Genomic DNA, 27,016 nt, shown 5'->3' with positions numbered 1-27,016 from the left:
GATCTAGACATATTGTGTCTGTCTGATGTTTCAAACCTGGTAGACTCGCACTTTGAATATCAGTCACCATCAGTTATATTTTTATACCAGCAGCAACATGCATCGTGGATCTGTTTGTCCCTACGGACTGAAACAGTGAAGAAACTGCTGAAAATAAATGCATGCATATACCAAATTCTGTCCATCTGTGGTCGGATCAGCCGCCTGTCTAGCGTTGCCTGGCCTGTTTCAGGAGAACCTGCCCCCCCCCCCCCGGTCAGTACACCGCTCCACATCGCCGAGAGCCGGAATTGCATGAGAATGTTTCTGTACTGTGTTATAATGGCTGTTATTAGACTCCGGCATTTCCCAGTGACCACGTCTTGGCTGAAAGTAGATCAGGGAATAGCTGATGAATAAGCGAGCCTCAGTGCCCCGAGATTCTCTGGAAGGGAGGGGTCACCTATTGTGAAAGGTCTTCTACATTTGAGTTTTGAGGTGGACATGCAGTGGCTCTCATAGTGGGGTGCTAAGTGGCTCGGTGAGCTAAGTCCCTGTGCTTGGGATCAGACGATGGCCGGTCTGGGCCCGGCCACAGCCCAATAGTCACATGTCTGTGGGCCGTTAACCCCGTACTCCTGGGGCGCCACACGATGGTTGACTCTGTGACATTACCCCCAAGTTTGTGTCTAATGGAGAGCAAGATGGGGCAGGTGAAGAGAAGCATTCCAGTGTTCCTGTACTCGTACTTGTCTAAATGGCACATAAAGGATTTAAGCTTAATCATTGTGAGCCCACAAAGGCTGTAGTCCTAGTGTTAATACAGGTTGAGAGACCACAACAAAACCTTAGATATTAGCAAATATCCACAGAAGTAGGACTCTGGAACGGGATTGGATTAAGGTGCAAGCTACTGGTTTTCCCACTCAAATGGACCATGGGATTTGATCCAGTGACATACAGGTCAAAGCGGGCCTGTCGTCTGCCTTTTCTGCCACTGTTTGCTTACGTTGTTTGTTTTCCTCATACACAGACTGGTTCCTGAGTACAGGTGATATCTCAGTCAGGCAGACAGATGCTGGGATGCCTTCATTTGTCAGCCGCTGGGAGGCTGTTGAGCGTTCGAAGGGCGGACCATGCTATGAGACCCCCCGGGAGACTTCCGGCCAAGTTTTGACAGCTAGATTGAGCAAGATTGTAGCTCCCCGTACAATTTAGTCTTCAAGGCTGAGTAAGAGCGGGAGAAGTGTTTTTGCTCTTGGCCTGATGGTAATTCACTAATGGTAGCACATTGCTCTATGGAAGGTGATGTCAGGGAAAAATGTGGGGGGGTACTTCAGAGAGCGGGGGGTAAAGATGATCGGTGGCAGGTGACCAGGTGTCAGTGAGAGCTTCGCTTTCTCGGCTAAGCAGTGAGTTCTTCACTGAAGACTAACCCGCCACTGAAAGAAGGCCTTCCTGCCGTCTTCCTGCCGTCTTCCTGCCGTCTTCCTGCCGTCTTCCTGCCGTCTTCCTGGCATCTTCTTGCCGTCTTCCTGCCGTCTTCCTGCCATCATCCTGCCATCTTCCTGCCGTCTTCCTGCCATCATCCTGCCATCTTCCTGCCGTCTTCCTGCCGTCTTCCTGCCGTCTTCCTGCCATCTTCCTGCCATCTTCCTGGCATGCCGGGACCATCCCCCTGTGCTTATGCCCCATCTCAGTGCCTGTACCTGCGGGTGAGACCTGTATTTATACACATGTGTTGCATGTTAGCAGGGATGTGTAAAAGCAATCCTGAAAATAATCGATTTCGGAGACATTTAAAAATTACCCAAGTGGTAGCGTTAACATGACGAAAAATCATCCTCTGGACCTTGGGTGAGGTCTGTTACACAAGGTGGGGGGGCTTCCTCACGATTCCCGGTGGTGGAGCAGTACACTGGAGGTGGGAGAGAGGAGACAGGGAGACGTGCTCACAGTCCAACTCCCTCCACAAATGCCCCCCCCACCCCCACCCCGCCTCGCCTCGCCTCGGCCCAGATGGACCAGCTTGGCGTGCCGGCAGCGCTGTCTGTCACGAACCTCACAGACCCTCTGGTACTGACCGCAGCGGCCCGGCGGGGTGTGGAGGAGACCTCAGCATGGCGCCTGGTCCAGGGAAGGACGACAGTTCGGTGAGGGACAGGGCCGGACCCACCCCCAGCCACCCGCTGGCTCAGCTCAGCTCTGCATTCAAATAATAATTCTATCTATTTTGTGCTGATTTGGACTCCTTCCAGATCGCATCTTAGGAGGCTTCTGTTACCCTGTGCTGGGACCTAGAGGGGTTTTAGCTGTTTGGCTCCTCGAACCAGTTCTGCTGGTTCTAATACTGGTTCTGTCTAGCTGCAGAACTGATGGACAGATTCTGAGGATGGTGTTGTACTGCAGCTGAAGGTGTGGCTCCTTACCTGGATGGTATAATATCCTGCAAAAGTTTTTTTTTTAATAATTATTTTGAACTGTTTACTTATAGTATACCTCTGTCTTTAAAATATAATCAGGTTCTTCCTGCGAATGTCCATCAGAGGTCATGATTTTGTCTCTAAAAGGCAGATTTGCCTTTAGGCAGATGCTGTTCATGTATTCAGGCAGCTAGATTATGATGGTAACAAACCTTTTTAGTCTGAGTGAAAGATATATCTGCATGTTTTCAATTCATACTGCACCGTGTGTTTGTGTGTGTGTGTGGGGGGGGCGGGGGGGTTGCTGTTTGATTCCGCCTGTGAGTAAGTTTTGGCCTCAAAGGCTGTAGTCACGCGTAGTTCAGTGCTTAAGCTTCTGTAAAGGTGCAGGACGGGGGTGTTAATTACAGCAAGCAGGCAGCTGTTTGCGCCCACTCTGTCTTTCTCACCAATTTCCTGTTCGGCCCCCCTCCCCGGGACCCCTGGTACCTGCAGGACTCCTTCTGTGCTTGCAGCAACGGTTGTAGCTCCTTAATCGCTGGTTGTCTAATCGTACTTCCCCCAGGAAGGGTGCGGTTCCCTGATTTGGGGATAACCAGCCTTGGCTTGTGCTCACCAGTGTGGGGGTGCAGGGCGTGCTGCATTCAGGGCTGCCGGCAGACGCAGACAACAAGGGAAACACTTTGCAGATTCTTTACAGGTTGGACTCTCCTCATGCGCTCGATGACAGGCTCCCTGTGGTCTTTGCTGTGCAGTGGCTGTGCTGTGTAACTCAGCGGAGAATATGTCCTGCAGGTTGTGCGTTTCAAACCCGTGACTGACAGCGTAATCGCCTTTGAGAAGGGCCTTTACTCTAGCCGCTCCAGGGAAGGTGGCGTCCCACAAACAAACTTGCTTTACATCACTTTGGACAAAAGCACCTTCCAAATAAATAAAATAAATCCACATAGATGATAGTAGGTCACTATTTCAAATAGTAGCTTAGGAGATACTTTACCCAGAAAGCCTCCTTGGCTTACACTCTGCCATACAGCTTTCAGTTTCAGATAAATATTCTTACCCGAGCGATTAAGGTTAGTCTTCCTTGTTTTGGTCACAATTCATATTTTTGACTACTGCAATAGCACACACTTTGTTTTTCAGCTGTTGAAAGGAAGTGGACAGTTTCTGTTCTTCTGTTTGTTTAGCTTTTTACCGAAGCGATTAACTGAAGTGTCATGCTTACAGATGCTGAAACGGCACCTCTTCCGGGATCTGAACCAGAAACCTTACGGGGTTACGAGGAGATGTTTTTTAACCACCCCTCTCCATGTCCCATTAGTCTGGCCTGCTCTGTCCTCTACAGGCCAGATCATGTACCTGCAACTGTAGGAGATATTTCTAGAACACACCCCTCAAGTTCCCCCTCTCCCCCAACAGCTCAGCCTGTGCAGAATGAAATGTGACTGAGACTGTTGACATTTACAAGCAAACTGTCCTTTGAGAAATGGGAGAACAACTGAAATTAAGAGAAAGTGGCTGTTACAGCCTTGTTACCCTGGAGGTGGCCGTCCAGTTTGCAGACAGAGCAGGCGAGGCCCTGCATATCTGAACAGGGGCTTCCCTGAGTGGCTGTACCATGTGATGCTCAGATGGCTGTGTGATTGGATAGAGTAATACACAGGCTTGGATGGGGAATGCACATGACCAACAGCCACTGGGGGAGAGGATGGGCTTTAACTGGGGTGGAGAATGGGCTTTAACTGTGGGAAAGAATACTGTAGGCTTTAACTGGGAGACAGGTTTGGGCTTTTACTGGAGATCTGAGGAGCGGTGGCCTGCTCTGGAGCACCAGCCTCTGAGGATCAAGGATTTCTCTCCACTGAGGAGGGGTGTCGCTCCCCCTCACATTGGCCTGCTTTCAGCTGGGAATAACACCCCCGCTCCATGCCGCTGCTGTGCCACTCCTCTGATTGGTGGCATGTGTTCTCTCACCCCCTCCCCCCCCACGCGGCTCGCCGTATGCTGAGGTGTGCCCCTCCCCGGGGCCAAATGTTGCCGTTCGGTTGGTCCCGCTGAGTGATGGTAAACGGCAGGCTGCCGTGGGTGTGATGTATTCCCCACGGTGGCTGTCGCCTTCTTCCCAGCTGCCCCAGTCTGCCGGTTTGGCCACGGTAGCTAGCTGGGAGGACTGCTCTGACTCTGAGACATATCGAACACTGAGACTCGCTGACAGCTGAGACTGGCTAAGCGCTAGGAATCACTGTGTGCAGAGACTCATTGAACAGTGAGACTTGCTAAGCAGTAGAATTCTCTGTGTGCTGAAACTCACTGAAAAAACACTAAGATTTGCTGAGCACTAGGACTCACTCTGTATGGAGACTTAAGGGTGGTTTATACCTCTCCGCCCACATACTTTTTGATGCATCGGCACAAGCTTTTACCATTCCACTGTGCGTCTCTGCAGACGAACGTGGTGTACGTGCAGCTCTGGAGACACTGCGCATGATCAATTTGCTAGCGTCCACTGTAAACGCCAGCATGGATACTTTTGATGAGCATTGGGGTAGTTTGCAAACCACACAGACTATTTACAAGGCAATAAAACTGTTACATACATGTAAATGTGTGTGCAGACTTGTCTCGACTTGAAAATCTCACGCCAGCCAGTGTGAGTTGACTCTCTGTAAAACATAGAGAAATGGGAATATCAGAATAATATTTAATATATAATATAATAATATAAATATGACACACAGTGCGCATATGCAAAGTACGCGGCTTGACCAGACAACTATGAATGTTTCCGTGTCTGCATATGCAGTGTGGATACACGAGTGTTGCACTCATGCAGAAATGTATGGACCAGCCTTAATTGAGGACTGAGACTCGCTAAGTGCTAGGACTCACTGTGTGCATAGACTCACTGAACACTGAGACTCGCTAAGCACTAGAACTCCTTGTGTGTGAGGAGACTCATTGAACACTGAGATTCATTAAGCGCTAGAACTCCTTGTGTGTGTGAGACTCATTGAACACTGAGGCGTGCTAAGCGCTAAGACTCACTGTGTGCATAGACTCACTGAACACTGAGACTCGCTAAGCACTAGAACTCCTTGTGTGTGTGAGACTCATTGAACACTGAGGCGTGCTAAGCGCTAGGACTCACTGTGTGCTGAGACTCATTGAACACTGAGGCGTGCTAAGCGCTACGACTCACTGTGTGCCAAGACTCTCCACTGTTTTAACTGAATTGTTAATCACTAAGAACAAGGCCAGTAGGTAGCGACGCCCTGTGTTTGTAAGTCCCCACAGATCAATGTTGCTTCAGGCATGATGCTTGAAAACCTGGTCCAATTTCAGTAGAAAAAGCTGCTTGTGGTCAGTGTTAAGTGCATCTTCAGTGGTAAATATTCCCAGGCAGCTGCTGTCCCAGGAGGGCCTCATCGCATCCAGCAGCTGAACGAGGAGTTAGCTTGTCTTTCAAATTAAGGTCTGTTGGAATTGGCATCAATTATTTGTACTATATGGACAGAAGTATTGGGACACCTGGCTATTACACCCAGAGGAACTTTTATGACATCCCATCCTAAATGCATAGGCATCAATATATAACAGCCGCTACTCTTTTGGGGAGGCTTTCTACAGGATTTTGGAGTGTGTCTGTGGGAACTTTTGCCCATTCATCCAGAAGAGCATTTGTGATGTACTGATGTTGGATGTGAATGCCTGGTTCGCAATCTCCATCTCCATTCTAGTTTATCGAAAAGGTGTTTCTTGGGGTTGAGGTCCGGGCTCCATGTGGGCCAGTTAAGTTATTCCACACCAATCTCACGCAACCATGTCTTTATTGAGCTTGCTTTGTGCACTGGGGCACAGTCATGCTGGAACAGAAAAAGGGCCTTCCCCAAACTGTTCCCACAAAGTTGGAAGCAGAGAATTGTCCAAAATGTCTTGGTTCTAGTGAAGGGAACTCTTTAGAGGTCTTGCCCAACCCATAAAAAACAACCCCATGCCATTATCCCTCCTCCACAAATTTTTACAGTTGGCACAATGCAGTCAGGCAGGTAACGTTCTCCTGGCATCTGCCAAACCCACACTTGTCCGTCAGACTGGCAGACAGAGAAGCGTGATTTGTCACTCCACAGAACACAATTCTGTCGCTCCAGACTCCATTGGTGGCACACACAGTTTGTGTGCTGGGGTTAATGCCAAAGGAAGTTGGGAACTCTGCAGTCAACAGAACATTGGTGACTTTTACGCATTCTACACCACAGCACTCAGCGACCCCGCCCTGTTACTTATGTAGTCTCCCACTCAGTAGCTAAGTTTCCATTGTTCCTACATGCTTTCACTTTGGAATAATAGCGCTGTGGAATATCTAGCAGGAAAGTAATTTCAGAAAAAGACTTGTTGCATCCAATGACGGTACCATGCTTGAATTCTTTTACGAATGTTTGGAAACCTGACTGCATGGCTCAGTACTTTACCTGTGGCAGTCGGTCTGAATGAAACACCTGAATTCAATGATTAAGAGGTGTGTCCCAATACTATTGTCTATATAGTGTATCTAAGTCCATTTCATCAGTGCTGTGCGCGTAGAAGGTGGTAGTATTCTGCTCATTATTGGTGGTTCCAGATCCCTGGTTCTCACTTCCAGTGCATCGCAGTGGCGTCACAAACACCTCCTTCAGTGTTACTCTGTGATGTCACTACTGCTGCTCCTCCACGCTCTCCCAGGCCTCCAGTGGCTCTCTGCCTGGCCCCTGCGAGTCCCCCCCTCCGCCTCCATCACGTTTCCAGACTCCATGACCAGGAGGGAGTATGGTGTCCGCTCGTTTGTAAGTGAGGGGAGGTCAGGCTCCTGCTTATAAATTTGCTCATTCCAGGGCCCCCCAGGGGTTAGAGCTCATGTTCCGTTGTGCTCTGAAGATTATTGTATGGGGACTCTCGATATGTAAAGTGGTTCCCCATTTATGAAACTGCTTGCCAGCACTGGCTGAGTCCCAGGCTTAAACCTGCCGTCTCTGGGACTCGTCTTGAGAGGCTCAGTTGCCTGCAGACCCAGGGAGGTCGACCCTGAGCTGGGGGGGTGGGTATGCATTCCCTGTTGCCGTGCCTACAGGGCTGTGATGACAGATTGGACTTGGGATTGTGGATGCTGGGGTCCATGTATTCTGCATCAGGTCTGGGTCTGTCATCACACTAGCGGTCCCCTTTAATTCAGAACCACTGTGCATGTTCCCAAAGTCCTCAAGCAGCTTGAACCGATAACGCCCCAGCACATGGAAACGCTTTTGATTGGGGGGGTTTCCATTCCTGGCTGGGGGCGTCTGCTTGCGTCACGGGGCCCGTGAGGTGGTGGCTTTGTACTGGGATATTGGGTGGGGGAGGGGTGCGGTGAGGTCTGATGTGCTGCCCTGTAATCTGGGAGGTGGCTGGAAGCTCGGTGTCAGCGCCTCAGTGCCTCAATGTCAGCGCCTCAGTGTCAGAGCCTCAGCGTCAGCGCCTCAGTGTCAGAGCCTGTGTCAGAGCCTCAGCGTCAGAGCCTCAGCGTCAGAGCCTCAGCGTCAGAGCCTCAGTGTCAGCGCCTCAGCGTCAGAGCCTCAGCGTCAGTGCCTCAGTGTCAGAGCCTCAGTGTCAGCGCCTCAGTGTCAGCGCCTCAGTGTCAGCGCCTCAGCGTCAGCGCCTCAGTGTCATTGCCTCAGTGTCATTGCCTCAGTGTCAGTGCCTCAGTGTCAGAGCCTCAGTGTCAGAGCCTCAGTGTCAGTTCCATGGTCCCTGCCGCCTCACCATGGAGCATCATCATCCTCATCTTCATCCTCATTGTCATCCTCAGCCTCAGGTTCATCCTCATCCTCAGCCTCCAGAATGACGCACCCCTGAATCTGCCTGTGGTCCCTCCTGCTAATTCATTCAGGCAGCTTTTTCCTCCAACAAAATTATGCCAACAAAAGGTGATTTTGTCAGCGCTATACCACGGTCCTAGCATAGCATTACAGCAATTTATTCTTGCGATAATCTTATTCTATTTTTGTTACCTTTGGAAAGTGCCGCTTATATAACACATGGACTATGTGGGGGGAAAGAAACCACAGGGACTGTGTGTAGCTCAGTAGGTCAGGGATCTGTGCTCATTACCAGAAGGTTGTGGGTTCAAATTCAGTGGTTGGCAGAGCAGTCAAACCATTGTTGGGCCCCTGAGCACAGTCCTTCACTCCAGCTTCTTCCAGAACTCTGTATCTCTCTGCTCTCTGATCCTCACTTGTATGTCACCGTCGGACAAAAGCATCTATTACATAAACAAACTTAAAAATCAGGATTGAACTGAGCCCCGGAAGCTAAAAGGCAGGCCTGTTATTACCCTGCTGTGTGTTGTATAATGAGATTCATACGGTCTTCTTGGTGAGATCTTTTGCCCTTTCTGCAGCATCCCATAGTCGGCCTAAAAGCCTGCCAGCTGCAACTACTCCGGCGAACGGAAACCCTCTCCTGCGTGTAGTTACCTGGTCCTGGGGGCAAGATGGGACAACAGAGGCTCTAAGAGTGGGAGGGGCAGGGGGGCTCCCCACCGAGATACTCGCATCATAAGCACGTCCACTTTCGCATTGGCCGCTGCCTCAGACGGGGGCCGTACTGGCAGCGTGAGCTGCCAACGTTACCGGGGCCTTTTCCATGTGCCTCCCCAGCACCCCTGGGCTTCCTGGGCCCATCAGCACATGTGTGTAAATACATATATGGCACATGGTGTTTATATACAATTAGCTGCACATAGGACAATGAGAATGACGATGGCAGGATAATTAGCTACATCACTTAGGTGGGACTGCGCCTTAAGACTGAATCATTAGTTTCTCATTCCCTGAAAAACTAACTTACCAAGTACTTATCAGGTGCTTAACATGAAAACACTATCAAAATAACCTGCCTGGTAATGGAGACGATTTGTTTACCTGCCCATTTGTAATCACAGGGCTGTTTTTTGGGGGCCGTTTGTCTAATGAGAGCTGACTGCTCTGTCAGACTCATGTAGCAGCTCTAAGTCTGCCTGGGTCTTTTGCCTTTTTGCACTTGTGAAGAACGTGCGGCACATTGGCAGTGAGTCGGCCATCTGGATCATGTTCACGGCAGCACGAGGGATGATATTGGGGCGTCTGACTCAGACCCATGATCTCTGAAAGAAGTTTCACGCCTGCCTCTCCCTCTGTCCCCCCCCCCCTTGCAGAGACACTGATGGACACCAGGACAGCCACAGCAGAGCTGGGATGGACAGCCTACCCCACCTCGGGGGTGAGTGGGAAGGAGGCCGAAATGACATGCATGCCACTCGTCTGCTTTCACTATCTCTCCTCCACTCTCTCTCCCTCACTCTCTCTTTCTGTCTCTCCCTTTCTCTCCCACTCATTCTCTCTCTCTCCGACACATGCCCACACAGGAACTGACATCCTAGCTCAGTTATTATTGCCATTAGTTTTTCACACTCATTTATAGGAACTTAATAGACCTGCTTTGACTTAAAGCCCGACTCGCTTGGAGCCGCTGGATAATGGAGCCACAGAGCAGTAATGAAAGCGCAGTTATGGAAGCAGTGATGATGTCGCGGAATAACTGAGCAGGGGAACGCTGATGAGTTAGCAGCATAATAGAGCCACCAGGCAACTGTAAAGCTGTGGGTTAAAGGAAACCTACAGCTGTAGTGAGGCTGTGGGGTAACGGGGCTGCAGGGGGGGCTGAGGCTGATGGGTAATGGAGTTAAAACTGTGAGGAACTGTTAGGCAGTAAGGAAGCTGAGACCTGGTGGAGACCTGTAGAAAGACTGAAGCTGGGGGGGTTAGGGCTACATGTCTCTGAAGAAGCTGGGATTATAGAGTGCGAGGACAGAAATGGCGCTGATGGGTAATGGAGTTTTAAGGCTGCAAGGAAGCTGAGCTCTGGTGGACACATATAGAAACACTGAAGCCGGGGCGTGTGAAGGCTGCAAGTCACTGAGGAAGCTGGGATTGAGTGGGAGGACAAGAAATGGGGCTGATGGGTAATGGAGTTTTAAGGCTGCACGGAAGCTGAGCTCTGGTGGATACATATAGAAACACTGAAGCTGGGTGTGTGAGGGCTGTAGGTCGCTGAGGAAGCTGGGGTTATTGAATGGGAGGACTGGAACGGGACTGATGGGTAATGAAGCAAGCAGAGGAAGTAGCAGTTTGTGTTTCTGCAGCAGGTTACCATGTGTCAGCATCCTGGCCATGGCTCTATTATGCTAACTGCTTTGGACTAAGGCATTTCACACAGCATGGTAATATTATTCAGGAATGCAGTCAGGCCTTTCGAAGACTGACAGACTCCCCCATTCCTCTGAATGAACGTGGCTCCAGCAGGTTGGGGGATCCTGGGGTGGCTTCGGGCTGGCTGGCGAGTACCCTGGCTAGAGATGGGTAAAAAAACACCAAAATGTATTTTGATACAAAATATCCTATTTGTAAGTATAACCACTACAAAATACAGACACCAAGCAAAGTATCAAAATACACTACAGTATTTTGTATTTTGAAAATACAAAAATATATTTCACATACTTCTATATCAGCCAATTACTTCACAAGAAGAAACATTTTTTCACTGCATAATGAGACACAATGCAAATGTGAAACCAAACGAAAGATCAAATATTGTGAAGTGTCTTAAATATTTTCCAATTACTCATGTGACACTCGGATAAAGGTAAGTTGTTTGACTGAAGAAGTATTAATAACAGACTCATTTTTTTTTTTTTTGTGTAATTGTCATGTAATTGACAGAACTGCTACCTTGTTTGCTCCACAAATGCAAATAACTCAAAACAACAAAACTGAACACAATAGGGATCCAGCAGCTAATGCTGCTTGAACCCCTAAAAATTAAAAATGACTAATTTTAAGCGCTTCACTCAGAAACGTGTTAAAAATTTTAAATAAAGAGGTCTGAATGGAGCTTGTAAGTCTTTTGGTTGCAAATGATCAACTATTGGCTGTACTGACCATTAATTAAAATGTCTGAAAGAAACCTAAAGAAACGTTTTGCGCACATGACGTCATTACACATTCATTACAGGGAAAGTGTTTCTTGTATTTCAAATATACTGAACATCAAACTGTTTTCTGACAAATTACATAATATTTTTTTATCAAGAAAGTCAAATACAAATTACAAAATACAATGTTGTATTTTAAAAACGTGATTTTAAATGCTTGTATCAGAAATACTGCCCATCCCTGTCCATGACTTCCGATTGCAGCCATGCTGTCTTACGTGGTCTGAACTGGTCTGCACTGCCAACCTGGCCTGTCCCCTGAGCATGCAGCATGCATACATATACAGGGACGCACAAGGACAAGCTGAAAAACACTGTGATGCAGGAAGGGGGCTTTACACAAGCATACATTCCCAGCCTGGCCAGGGACTAACCAATGCATGCATGTTGCTGTGTCTGTGAATGAGATAATATGCACATGGAAATTAAAATATCCTGTGTTACCGTCCCATGAGCTTTGGAGCAATTTTGGGTTTAAGGGCATTGTGGGATTAGAACCAGCAACCACATGGACAGGGTCACAGATTTCTAACCTACAGACCCACTTCCCTCCCCCACATGCAGTTCTGCCTGCTCGTTTGTGCTTGGTTGCACATTTTGTATTTAATGTAAGGAATTAGAGCCTGTCTCTCTTGGGTTGTCATTTTAGGGCTGTAAGCTCCTGCTTATAACAAACACGAACTCAAGCAGAATTTAAACCTGACATGAATTTAAGTAGCCTTATTACTGGGAATGTTTTCATTGGCTGGGGTCGAGTCATGTGATGTGACCTTTGACCTGACTTTCCGTGTTTGTCTGTACTGGGCCTTTGTGGGGTCAAGTTAACAGGAGGAATGTACGTGATGTGTTCGTGGTAGCCAGAGTCTGGAAAGAATAAAGAAAAAAACGGGAGAGATGCTTGATATATGTGGATTTCCGAGATGATAAGTGATTGCAGAAGGACATGTGCTTCTAATTTACCTCTACTGAGGCCATGAAAAGCTAAATATCTGTAATGCCTGAGTGGTAAAGCTGAAGCCGATGGGTGAATACCAAGCACGAGGCCACTGCAGATTGTAGCGATTCATATTGGATTCATATCTCCTCTGCAGCTTATGGCTCAAAATATCACAGCATGATTATAACCCATCACACCCCAAAGCTGGACACTGATCACAGCCCATCATGCCCCCAAAGCCAGACACTGATCACAGCCCATCGTATCCTAAAGCTGGACACTGATCACAGCCCATCACACCCCAAAGCTGGGCACTGATCACAGCCCATCAGGCCCCAAAGCTGGGCACTGATCACAGCCCATCAGAACCCAAAGCTGGGCACTGATCACAGCCCATCAGAACCCAAAGCTGGGCACTGATCACAGCCCATCATTCCCTAAAGCTGGACACTGATCACAGCCCATCATACCCTAAAGCTGGACACTGATCACAGCCCATTGTACCCCAAAGCTGGGCACTGATCACAGCCCATCAGACCCCAAAGCTGGGCACTGATCACAGCCCATCATTCCCTAAAGCTGGACACTGATCACAGCCCATCATTCCCCAAAGCTGGACACTGATCACAGCCCATCACACCCCAAAGCTGGACACTGATCACAGCCCATCATTCCCCAAAGCTGGACACTGATCACAGCCCCTCATACCCCAAAGCTGGACACTGATCATAGCCCATCACACCCCAAAGCTGGACACTGATCAAAGCTCATTACACCTCAAAGCTGGACACTATAGGGGTGGACAGTACAACGGTGTAATAGTCATTACTGGTGTGATTGTGAGATTTTCACTATACGGGTAACACCGCGAAGTCTACAGCCTAATTATATAACAGCCTGTTTATAAAAAATAAAGCATTTTATTTTCTTCAGAGCTTCAGTTGAAATCTAAGTACTTCTTATAGTCTATGTCACCGGTTTATCTTCGTTGTGATTTTTTATTTTTTTTTACACTGTCTGCCTTTTACATGTCGCGATCGCAAATTAACAACTTCAAAATTAACAGATTTTCTATAATTATACACATTAAACAAATTAACCTGGTTACACAAATCTTCGTTTCAAATTAAAAAGTAAAACATATTCGCTAAATCAGCTTATATATGCTTTTCAAGGTGCGTGGTAAAAGGCACAATTACCCAGTTAACACTAGAACCGCTTGTTTCCCATACCAATGAACATCAAACTCATTTAAACTCCAAGCAAGAAATACTTTGGCGCATGCAGATCTTTTGTTTGCGATAATGTTCCATTAGTGTTAATAACGGCAGCGAATCTATCATCCTGAACCAAAAAGCCGCAATGTTCATAACGGAGTGGCTGCTCTGTCCTGAAATCGTAAAGCTGAAAAGTTTTCAAACACAGTATTTGATAAAATGTTGGATAAATAGACGTAGTTTATTGGTGACCTCATGGTCGTCAAAGTTTACGTTATTTAACAACTGTATAGAGTTATTTTTTATACAAATCAACTCAGGTGAAACAATTAAAAAGCGTACGTTTTCAAGGTATCCAACTCTCATGCATGACGCTTTCAGATTCTCACGCTCATGCAAGAAATCTTATGGCAAATCTATATTATTCCATTATAAACCCAAACTACATGAAAAGCATTGGGGTAGTTTAGAAACCTTGCGGACTATACTTTCCAACCTTTTGTTTTGAAATGAAAAGCTGAAGCGGCTTGTCACTCCCTTTGCTTTGTGAATTATGAGAAAACATTTCCTATGTATGTCACTTTTTGTAATCTTTTCGAAATAAAACCGTCCAAACCCATGAACTGTAATTAAAATGTAGATTAGCAAATAAAATGTAATTTATATATTATCTAATATGTTTTTTTTTTATTATTTAAAAGGACATGGCGTAGTAATCTTCCAAAAACTTGAAAAAAAGTAATACCATGATAGAATACCGTCACTGTCCTAAAAGTGAAAATTACCGTGATAATAATTTTTGATCATATTTCCCAGAAATTCCCACCCCTACTGGACACTGATCCATCTGCAGCTCCAGAGGGATAGAAACACACACACACACACGCACACACACACACACACACACACAGAGACAGAGTTAATAAGCAGAACCTAATGGAACATAACTACCCAGTAACCTGCGATGCAGTAAATTGGAGGAGACCTGTTGGATCCTCCTGTAACTTGGAAAGTTAAAATTGGCAATTTCTTGACCGTGACGAGGGACATGGCAGTTAGCAGACAGCACCCAGCTCTGGGAGGGAGAGGAACGGACTGGCTTTATTTACCCAAATACCCCTTTGATGTGTGTAGATTTGCACAAACAGCCTTCCAGTGTTTTCTGTGGAGCAGAGCCACTGAGGAGAGTGGATAAACACAAGAGATCAAGAGCATTCTGCAGAGATTCTACAGTGCTCCGCTCCTCAGGGATACAGAAAGTTATTAGGAAATGTGAATACTGTATTCCATCAATCCACCTGTCCTTGTAAGCGAACACTGGTCAGAGGGGTTGGAGTCTACCGCAGGGGCACACCTTGGACAGAACACCAGTCCCCATGCACCTCAAAATCATCATCTATGGGCAGCTTAAAGACCGCAAATGACCAAACTGTGTGTCATTGGACCACAGAAGGAAACTCGCACATCACTAGGATGTGAGATTCAAACCCCCACCCCGTAGGTGTGACACCACAGTTTGAGCCACGGTGCCCTAATGTCAGATTCCTCTTTTTAGTCTCATATGTTCTATGCCCCCTTTATCAGTATTTGTTTGTTTCCCAGGTACACTTCCCTCCTCTGAAACCACTTCAAGGGTTTATAAGTTGTGCTCTGAGATTCCTTTCTGCACTCCACTGCTGTGCTGAGCTGTTATTTATGGCATTCCTGTTGGCCTTAACGAGTCCAGCCATTCTCCCCCTGACCTCTCTCATTAACAAGGTGTTTTCAGCAAAAGAACTGCCACTAACTGGATGTTTTTTGTGTATTGTGCCATTTTCTGTAAACTCTAGACATTGTTGTGTGTGAAAATCCCAGTAGAGTGACCATTTCTGAGATGCTGGAACTAGCTTGTCTGGCACCAACAATCACAACACATTCAAAATCGTTTAGATCAGGAATCTTAGCCAGTCTAGTGGCAGATCCTCTGGAGCCTGTCTGCATGCTGTATGTAGTCAGCTGCTGTTTGGAGGATCAGGCTCTTTTCATTAATGGGTTGGTGACCTAATAAACTGGCCATTAAGTGTATGTGTTCACTGTTATGTGAAGAACATGAAATCTTTAGTGGAAATTGATTTGGTTGGTCTCAAGCTGCAGCAGTGTTGATCTTCAAGGTGATGGTGCTGAATCTGACAAGCTTCACACTGGTGCTAATCCCAGGTTTTCATGTCAGACGGCCTTGTTTCACATTGGATCCGTTTCGCGCAGAGTCTCACAGCAGGTCGAGCAGCACTGCTATCGCCACGAGCCGACTTCAAAGCATGGTGCGTGCACCTTACTGTGAAGTAATTCCGATTTTCTCATCCTACGTGCCGGGTCATCTCTAATTCATGATCTGACTGGGACTGGGGAAGCCTTCCTGGATTCTCACTGATGGGCTTGTTGAGGTCCACATGGAGTACAGCTGTAGACCCTTGTCAGGTCATTTCCCCTACCTTGTCAACGTCAAACCAAATCCCCCTAGAGCAAAGCTGGATGGCTCCCCTGTCGAAACCAACATCTGTGGTATCTCCTACTCCAGCCTGAGTGGCCCAGACTGCTGCTGCTGCTGGACTTTCGTTGCTCATCATTGTTGACCAAATAAGTTGTCCATGTCCACTATCAATTTACAATGTACTCTGATGGAATCGGTACCAGAAGCCCTTAGGAAGGACTGTCATGGCAGGGGTCTGATGGAACTGTCTCCCTTGTTCTCTGTGCAGACAGAAAGTCATCACCTCGTTGCTTACGATCCATCTCATCACCATGTTCAGTCAGGGAGGCTTTGGTAGTCCAGGCCATTTTCAGTTTCGTTGTCAGAATTATTTCCTGTAAGAGGGCCTGCCACCTCGTAACTGGCCTCCATCTTGTTGCTTTTTTGATTTGGTACTTTTCTGATTTGAGGGCTTCTCTGATTGGACCTGCAGGGATGCATAGGTACCTCCTAGTCTGACAGCCACGTAAGTCCCATGTGGAGCAGAATGGCCCATTGACACTTTCTGAAGACTAGCGTTTCATGATGATGCAGCCGAATCTCATATCACTCCTTGCCCTATGTCAGCCTTTGTTATTAAACCACTTTCAGCCACAAAGAAAGACATTTTATAGGGTAACCAGATAATCCATGTCAGGGAGGACACTTTGAGCTAGGATGGGATTTGTAAACAACCATAATTAAAAGGACATGGATTTCACTTAAGCATTGAGTTGTTGTGTTGTCAGTCTCATGTAACCATGCATGTGTCACTAATGTTAATGTGAAATAGCCAGATGAGTACCAGTTATGTGAGAGCGTGAGGGGAATGACAGTGTGACTCCAGATGGAACACGCCGTCAGTCCTTCCCTCATCTTAGTCTGTTTGTTTTCTTATGGCTCTTGTCTAAATCAGATCCGGAAAGGCGAACAGTGGAGGATCTGAATGGAGAGGGCACAGTTTAAACGTAATGGATTCCCTCCATCTGTGCCAGGGCACAGCTTAAACTTCACAGATTCCTCCCCATCTGGTAGAGAGGGCACAGTTTAAACTTCAGTAATTCTCTCCATCTGTCAGAAAGGGCACAGTTTAAACTTCACTGGTTTAACATTTATCCTGTAAGGCTCTCATCACATTGCCAAAAGTTGCTTGGTAAATTTCAGGTTAAAAAATAAATAAAAATTCTGGCTAGTGAACCTAAGCTGCGTTGTGACACATCAATATAAGATCAGAAAGCAATGATTAATGTTCTATGTGTTATTTTAAGTGTTAACAGGAACCTAGATTTATTTTCCAGACCTAAAAAATTACAACTGCTTTATAGTAAATAAAATCCCAAAGTACTGGAAGTACCAGCCATTTCATTTGACTTTTTGACAACCTCTAGAAAGTGGTTGTTGATGAACATTCTTACAGATAGTTAAACAATGCTGGAGACAAAGACATTACCGTCTAACAGAGGAAACAAGTAAAACTGTGCTCCTCTGAAGTGAAAGATAATTGCACTGGACATTTACATCATAATACTTCAGGGGGTGAACAGATCCACAGAGAGATCGTCACTTTATTTAGGTGTGTGAGTAAATGACACACTCACACAGCATTCACTTACACATGCACACATACAGGCAATTTGGCAACTACAGTATAATCAGCCTCAGCACGTTTTTGGACTGTGAGGGGAATCTGGAGTACCTGGAGGAAACCCCACGATGACACGGGGAGATCATGCAAACTCCACACACATGGCAGAGACTCCCAGAGGTGTGAGGCAACAGGGCTAACCACTGCACCACCGTGCTGCCCTGCATTAAACCATGAACATACAAAGTTCTGCTCGCAAAGACTGTCACCAAGCAGATCTGCCCAGGTACACCATGTAGATACTGCTTTCTGGACTGGCTTCACATCGGCCTTTCTCTAATGAAATTTATCCTGTACTTCAGGTCAGGGACTGTGATGCTAGGCAACAGCATGACAGAGGGTGTCGGGCAACTTGAGACGCCTGAACAGCTTGGCACCTAGATGGGCATGTCAGTAGAGCCTGCCACCTATGTGTGGTATAGGATGGCAGCTGATGTGCAGATTACAGGGGTCCAGTTGCTATTTATTTCCCTATAATGGGAAGAGAACCAAATACCACAGATGGGGAAAGCACTGCTGATAGCCCGGGTGTGTGTGAGAGGATTCCTGAGGGGCTGGTTTCAGGCCTCCATGCTGTGAAGGACAGTAAGGACACAACCTGCAGGGGGGGGGGGGGCATGTTCCAGCAGCCAAAGGCTCATTTCATACAGGAACCTGGAAGACTAAACTGTTGGACTGTACTGCCAAGTTGAGGACCAGACGTCGTTGGAGGAATGGGCGGCTCCATTTGAGTCACAGTTCTCATACCAAGAAGCAGCCTGCATGCGTAACTGAATTTTGCATGCAGCAGAAAATGTGTGCTTGGCTGAATGTTGGCCACAAAGCCACAAAAGACTGACTACAGTGACCATCAAGCTGTCATCTTTAGCGTGGTGCAGCTTTGTGACGTGTGGCGGCCCCTACTGGAGGACAGTGGAAGAGTGGGCTTCTGGTGTGGTGTGGTGTGGAGAGGCTAGCCTTAAGTACAGTACTGCTGAGCACCGGATGAAGGTATGGCTGAAACAAAGCTGGCTGGTTTGTGTGGCACCGACACCACCCTGAAAAGACACGGCGTTTAATTAGGGAGGCTCCCTGTCAGAGCCCACTTCCCCCTTCTGGGGCATCTTTCATCCATTCCGTGGCCTCATTATGGCTGTCTCCTCGCTCCTGTTGGCTGTTCGCCATTTAGATTGACTGCCTCATTAATGTTGTGCTTCTGCGAATAATGCCAGAAGATCGATATAATGAATAGGGTGATGGGGCGGGGGATGGAGAGGCAGGCGAAGGTTCATTGTACTCCATCGATTAACATTGGTTCCCTGGGTGAAATACTCACGTCAATTTCCAATCCATTGTTGAAGACAATAATGTTCCGTATATCAAAAGACCTTTTTTTAATATCTTGGCTTTCTTTTTATTTTTGAAGCATTATGTAAGAAGCATTAAACAGGCTGGAAGTTTTCAGAGAATTTGCCAAAGGCTGGTGTGTTTCTTGCACATAAATCTATGACATAAAAGTTTTGTATTATCCGATGTGGAACCGGGACACGCGGGAAAGCGAGTGGGCGGGGTGGGCTTTTCTGCCAATCCGGCTCAACCTCGTGTTCATGAAACAGGAGTGAATAATGTATATGGCGCAGGAGGCCGGATCACCAAGGATGCCTTCTCAGGAGGTATATACACGCACCATGAAATCATCATGGACTCCGATCCCATTCTAAACATGTACCCAGCCTGATAGCAGGTACGATGGCGAGGTAGATCTTTGAAATGGAGTGACTAGCTGGTACTCGTATGACAAAAGGGCTCTGTTACTCTGATGGTGATGCGGTTTGGACATACGTGATCTGGTGCTGATGCCTACTGTCAGCTGTTCTCTTCCTGGGCTCTCTGCTGTTTTCCAATGTCGCCGTCTCCCGGCATTCAGAGCTATCTGCTTCTCTCTAGCTTAAACATCCATCACTCACTAAACCACCCTCACTTCTTCATCAAACCTCCCTCTCTCCATTTGCCATCCCTTAGACTGTCTAGATCACATAATGCTGTACTGCTGTGCTGTACAGTTAGTGTGCACTGTACATTATTTAAGCTGAATTCTGTGTTTATCTGCAGCACGTTACATTCTTGTTTTACTTGAAACTATGTGTACGGTTGTGGGTGTCGGTAGCCCCTGTCCTACTATGTAAGTCCCATCCTGGTCCTGGAGGTTTCGTCCCACTCTGTGCTTGTATGGAATGAGACACTGTAATGTTTTATACACTCACCTAAAGGATTATTAGGAACACCATACTAATACGGTGTTTGACTCCCTTTCGCCTTCAGAACTGCCTTAATTCTACGTGGCATTGATTCAACAAGGTGCTGAAAGCATTCTTTAGAAATGTTGGCCCATATTGATAGGATAGCATCTTGCAGTTGATGGAGATTTGTGGGATGCACATCCAGGGCACGAAGCTCCCGTTCCACCACATCCCAAAGATGCTCTATTGGGTTGAGATCTGGTGACTGTGGGGGCCATTTTAGTACAGTGAACTCATTGTCATGTTCAAGAAACCAATTTGAAATGATTCGAGCTTTGTGACATGGTGCATTATCCTGCTGGAAGTAGCCATCAGAGGATGGGTACATGGTGGTCATAAAGGGATGGGCATGGTCAGAAACAATGCTCAGGTAGGCTGTGGCATTTAAACGATACCCAATTGGCACTAAGGGGCCTAAAGTGTGCCAAGAAAACATCCCCCACACCATTACACCACCACCACCAGCCTATACAGTGGTAACAAGGCATGATGGATCCATGTTCTCGTTCTGTTTACGCCAAATTCTGACTCTACCATTTGAATGTCTCAACAGTAATCGAGACTCATCAGACCAGGCAACATTTTTCCAGTCTTCAACTGTCCAATTTTGGTGAGCTCATGCAAATTGTAGCCTCTTTTTCCTATTTGTAATGGAGATGAGTGGTACCCGATGGGGTCTTCTGCTGTTGTAGCCCATCCGCCTCAAGGTTGTGCATGTTGTGGCTTCACAAATGCTTTGCTGCATACCTCGGTTGTAACGAGTGATTATTTCAGTCAAAGTTGTTCTTCTATCAGCTTGAATCAGTCGGCCCATTCTCCTCTGACCTCTAGCATAAACAAGGCATTTTCGCCCACAGGACTGCCGCATACTGGATGTTTTTCCCTTTGCACACCATTCTTTGTAAACCTTAGAAATGATTGTGCATGAAAATCCCAGTAATGAGCAGATTGTGAAATACTCAGACCGGCCCGTCTGGCACCAACAACCATGCCACGCTCAAAATTGCTTACATCACCTTTCTTTCCCATTCTGACATTCAGTTTGGAGTTCAGGAGATTGTCTTGACCAGGACCACACCCCTAAATGCATTGAAGCAACTGCCATGTGATTGGTTGATTAGATAATTGCATTAATGAGAAATTGAACAGGTGTTCCTAATAATCCTTTAGGTGAGTGTACATATCTTACTGCATTCAGGCAATACATCATACTTTTCATGGTTTGAGTGCAACCCATGTATTTCGTGTCAAAAGACCTACATTTGTGCAGATTGATTCGCCGTGAAGTTGACGTTGACTTGAGTTGACTTGAAGTTGAGTCGACTTGTCTTGAAAGCATGAGCTTTTCTGCTAACATTTCTGCTGCCCATTAATGCCCCTAACTTTGTGTTAAATGTATGAATAAGGTGTCTGTGCGGCTCCTCTCCGGCAATCACATGCCATGACAGGTTTATTTATTATCCGAATAAGATTTTGTCCTGGAGGGTTAAAAAAAAATAGCCAGAGTAATCCAGTTATTGATTTCAAACTTAATAGATTTCGGGGTGACAATGTCAAGCTTGAATATATTTTGTTGCTCGACTCCTGATAGCGAGATAGGAGTTTAGCTCAAGCTAGTTCCATGTCCTATGGCAGGAGTGCGACATGTCATCGCTCATTTATGAACATTACCTGTGTACAGATCCAAGTGATGAGATGCATTGTTTGCCGACGTCACGGAATGGTTAGAATGTAACACTTCAGTACAGGAAGGACTAGTATAAGGATTTTATTTGGTTGTTTGTTCTTTGTTTATTAAAAATTGTTTTGTCCCCATTCATTTCAAAATCCCCTTGTTTAAAAATGCAATTTATTTATTTATTTGGGGGGGGGGAGGGGTGTACTTCCTTACTGCACCACTAAACATTTCTTTATTGCTTGATTAGTCTAACAGACTAGGAAAAGATGCAATTTTTCTCAGTTTGTGGTCTTGCATATGATAAACTGTGATGTATCAGAGTGCCTGAAATTTAACCCCCTATATACCTGTACATTTCCTGGGGACGTCGGAGCTTCCTGAAGGCTGAATTAATGTCTGTCTTCATTTTTTGAGGCACACAAATACTATTTTTAGCTAACCAACAAATTTACACTTTAACGTCCCCCCCTTACAAAAAATGTGCCAATTCGTATATGTAATGTGTGCAAAACAGGCTCCCCTTTTTAGTGGTCACAGTTAAAAATAGCATTAATTATGGGTATTATTAAGAGGAGCAATATTATTGTTTTTATTCTTAGCGTGACCTTTAAGTGCTTGACCTGTGAAACCAATTAAAACTAGGCTGCACTGGGGAATTCGCTCCCATTATGCGCGTTTCCACCTATGTAGCAGTTTCCGTGTAATGAATTATAATGAGGGACCCGTTTAATGTACTAACTTACTAATATCATTTTTACTCGTGCGGATCTGCTAATATTAGCAAATGAACACAGTAATATACTGAAATGATTTCGTTGTGAACGTGCTGATCATCAGATTATCTGTTCTCATTTAGTACACCGTCCAGCTCCGCGGGCTGTTACAATTACCCACGGACGCCCGATAGGGAAATGCGAAACGAATCGCTGCATTTTGCACGATGAAATGAAGGCTATGAGTTATTCACATCCTGAATAAAATGCCAGATGAAGAAATGGCGGGCGGTGGGAATGTAAACAAGGTAGAATGGGGTACGTGGGGATAAACGTAAGTCCATGGCTAGCTTTGGACGGTAAACACCGAACCGTAAAACATGCGCGTGTTACTGTTAAATTCACTTAAAATCGATCATAAGTGCTTCTGCTCTAATTCTTCTTTGACACATTAACGGGACCTCTAAAATATGAAGTCTGAGCAGCTGACTTGCAGAAAGAGGCACAGTTTATTTCGAAAGAATTGTTGTAGTTTTATGCATATTTTTTCCCCCAAGATCCCTAGTAAATTTCCCAAAAGACTATAAAATCCCCTGTAATTATTCTTGCATGGGGGAGAACCTCCTTATATCACAAATGATACTTAAGCCCTGATTATCTACATATGGATGTAATAAATTCCACAAATTTATTTTGCCTTCTGTCGTGAAACAGTTTCCTTTAATTAACAAGGCCGGATAAGGCTGAATTAACCTGTTAGCATGGATGGTCTGTTACTGCTGTTACATGCCTGCATAAGGTATCAGTTTGCTTTACCAAATAGGAAAGTTTTGACTTTTTGTTGACATATTTGCTATTGGGGATATATCTCTTGAAATACGACCCAAGCATGAAGGATGGCCGCCCAGATGATAAAATATGAAGATGCTCATGGAACCTTAGTGGTCAGGGGTGCAGAAAAAACTGTTTTCATGAACATGTGGAGGCCAGCAGGCTGGCTCCTGGGGGCTTTTAATGCCAATCTGAGAAGGGGCGGAGCTTTGTGGGGGATATCCAATGGGTGCCAGGCGATGGGTGGGACTTCCTGAGGTTATGTATTAATGATCCTCATACAGAGGGTAGTGAATCCATGGATGTACATTAATGGGACCTGGTAGTGGGTGCAGCCCCTGGGGTGAGTGTTTCAGGGGTTGTATGGGCTGGGCCTCTGAGGACAATGTGTTAATGGCTATATGGAGGTGGGTGGTGCTCTTGGGGGATGTAGTAATTGTAGCCTGGCATTGGAAGGGACAGGTTTTCCTAATGCTGATGAATGGTCATTACGGAGGAGAGGCGAGTAGCAGCCACTGGTGACAGGGGGAAAGGATGAGAGGGCTTTAATTTGTGGCCCGTATTTCTGTAAACTCATTTATCATTTCAGTGCTCGTCCCCCCACCCCCTCCCCCGTACTCTCCCTCCTGATGACACCTGGGCTAAACCCTTAGCTTGTCCTGCTGTTCCTTGCTGACGCGATTGATACAGAGGTGACCGGAGTCAGCCTTGACCCAACACCCCCCCCCCCCCCCCCCCCCCCGCCCCATGCTTTTTATTTGGTGTTGTCAAATCAAACAACAAACCCCCTTTATGGTTTCCTCAGGCCGCAGCTATTTGATCCTTCCTGAATATTCTGCCCCATTGCTATTACTATGTGGAGGGTGGTCTGTTGCACTCAGCGGTCTGTGGGGCAGTGGCATTTTCAGTGGACTGCAGTAATAGGGAAGTGGCGCATAATTAATGCTAAAGTTAGAACCACCCGAGGCCCTGGGTAGACCTGTCTGGGGCAGAACCTGTCTGGGGCAGAACCTGTCTGGGGCAGAACCTGCCTGCTGCTTCCAAAAATTTCTTTCCACTGTTTTCCAAGCACTGAGACGATGATCCGCTGGCGCACATCAATGCAACTCCCTTCATCGTTCCAAACCATTCATTCATAAACTCGCAGCATGTCGCATTTCATAATGCGGCGAGACTGGGTTGGTGGCGCTTGAGTCGAGACGGATTCCGAATAGCTAGTGCAAATTTTCATGACTGGGTGAGGGTTAGGACCCTCGTGGCTCACAGATAATTTGGGGGTACCCTTCTGCGTGAGTTGTTTATCAAGTTTCACCACTGGGCCAAATTTTTTTCTTCTTTGGGGAATAACTCACATCTTGTTTTCACCATATTTGTAATATTGTCATGCAAAATGTTCAAAAGTTTTATTACTCCGATGGAAAGAAATACCACTGGAATGAAATATTATAAATTAGGCCCTTAGGGCCCAAGAAGCAGTGTCTTATTGTAGAAGTAAAATGAAAGGACACTTTACTCGTGTCCAAACCCAAACCCACTCCACTTTCACAAGATTACTAACCCACTCATCATCAGTATGATATGGATTTTTAATATTGGCCACATATCAGCACTGGGCAGCGCGTAACTGTGTTTTAATTACATTCATACATAATTCATATTTATGACTTTAATCTGCTACCTGATCATTAATACAGGTACACCTTGGTTTTATTAGCAGTGATGGATGGCGGTGCTGTGTACCTGTGTGTTTGTGTGTGTCTGTTTGTAATTTTTACATTGTGGAGACCAGATTTTCCCACACTGTGATTAAAACCAGTAATGTTATACCTTGTGGAGACATATTTTTGGTTCCCTCAAGGGGAAACTGAATTTTATAAAAAAAAAAAATCTGTGAATGCAATCAAAAAAACGAACAATGCCCAAATTCTTGTGTTTGGTTACTTATCGTTAAGGCTGGGCAGGGGTTAAAGATATGGTTGGGCATTCCCCACAAAGATTGTCGGTTTGAATCTTGTGCCTGGCAGAGAAGTCACATTTCTGCTGGGCCTTTGAACACATCTTTATCCCTAGAACTTGCTTCAGGGGTGCCAGAAGAATGGCGGGCACTGCCCAAGCTTCACTGTCATTGGATAAGTCAAGACTAAAGGAATGTTTTGTACTTGTAGAAGTAGCACTAATATAATGTACCCTGAATATATAATGCAACCAGATGGGCACCATGGCTCTCTCATCTAAAACCAGTTCTTCTTGGTTTCCTCTGTCCCAGTGGGAGGAGGTCAGCGGCTATGACGAGAACCTGAACACCATCCGGACGTACCAGGTTTGCAACGTTTTCGAGCCCAGCCAGAACAACTGGCTGCTGACCACGTTTGTGGAGCGGCGCGGCGCCAAACGCATCTATGTGGAGATTCGGTTCACCGTGCGAGACTGCAGCAGCATCCCAAATGTGCCGGGCTCCTGCAAGGAGACCTTCAACCTCTACTACTATGAGACAGACGCCGTGATCGCCACCAAGGGCTCGGCATTCTGGATGGAGGCGCCCTACCTGAAGGTGGACACCATCGCGGCCGATGAGAGCTTCTCGCAGGTGGACTTCGGCGGACGCCTGATGAAGGTCAACACAGAGGTGCGCAGCTTTGGGCCGCTCTCCCGCAGCGGCTTCTACCTGGCCTTCCAGGACTACGGCGCCTGCATGTCGCTGCTCTCCGTCCGCGTCTTCTTCAAGCGCTGCCCCAGCGTGGTGCAGAACTTCGCCGTCTTCCCCGACACCATGACGGGCGCCGAGAGCACCTCCCTGGTCACCGCCCATGGCGTCTGTGTCCCCAACTCGGAGGAAGTGGACGTGCCCATCAAGCTGTACTGCAACGGGGACGGCGAGTGGATGGTTCCCATTGGCAGCTGCTCCTGCAAAGCTGGCTTCGAGGCGGACAATGGGAACGTGTGTCGAGGTGAGACCGGGCTCTCCTGCTTTCAGCTGAATAATTACACTGTGATGTAATCCATGTTAAATAGGGGTGGGTCATCTGTAACTGTATACCCCAATACCCCCCCCCCCCCCCCACCATACACACACACACACACACACACACAAATTAGGTGTTTACTTTTCCCTATTTATTTCTATGGCATAACCCTAATCCCAGCTATGACGTCCTTAACCCCACAATGTCACGTATATCTGATGCACACACACACACACACACACACACACACACACACACACACACACCCACGCACTCACATAAACACTTTCTTTGACACTGCATGAATAGCAGAAACATACATGGAAAAAATTATTGTATAAACTGTTTAATTTACTTCTTATGAATTTGTTTAATTGCATAAAGTATATCTTGTCGTTTTTAATTTCATCTAATCTCAACTTGCACAGCAAGCGTCCGTGCCATGGTTCATGTGAATATTAGCTGTGCATTGTTTTAGCAGCTTACTAGCTTGTAGAAAGCTTGCGATGTCACGTAACGTGACGGATGGCGTTCTCTTGACATTTGACGTGTTGCCTGTCTTGGCCATTATGGATTTTTTCACATGCTCTATAAATTGGCGAGTCATTTGCAACGATAACTCCTCCTTTTTTTCTGAATCCAAAATGTGTCCACATCAGGGGTTTTCCTAGGTATGGAGAAGATCAGGGGCTACATCAAGTTTACCTTTTGCCTGAATTCTATCTATCTATCTGTCTGTCTGTCTATCTATCTATCTGTCTGTCTGTCTGTCTGTCTGTCTGTCGCAGAGGGAAGATTGGCATCAGGACTAAAATACTCA

General features: G+C 46.4%; 1 protein-coding gene across 2 annotated transcripts in view; it reads left to right on the top strand.

The window, feature by feature from the left end:
- LOC111847641 (ephrin type-B receptor 1-B) overlaps positions 1-27,016 on the top strand; it is a 119,350-nt gene that overhangs the window by 30,790 nt on the left and 61,544 nt on the right. For both annotated transcript variants that reach the window (XM_023819016.2, XM_023819017.2), the window contains exons 2-3: positions 9,607-9,671; positions 25,500-26,181. In XM_023819016.2, coding sequence (XP_023674784.1) covers positions 9,607-9,671; positions 25,500-26,181 — 747 coding nt within the window. The remainder of the gene's footprint in view (positions 1-9,606; positions 9,672-25,499; positions 26,182-27,016) is intronic.

Source organism: Paramormyrops kingsleyae, chromosome 21, assembly GCF_048594095.1.
Source record: "Paramormyrops kingsleyae isolate MSU_618 chromosome 21, PKINGS_0.4, whole genome shotgun sequence".
In the NCBI taxonomy this organism is placed as follows: Eukaryota; Metazoa; Chordata; class Actinopteri; order Osteoglossiformes; family Mormyridae; genus Paramormyrops; species Paramormyrops kingsleyae.
The sequence above is the reverse complement of the archived record's forward strand: the minus strand, read 5'-3'. Positions and strand labels throughout refer to the sequence as shown.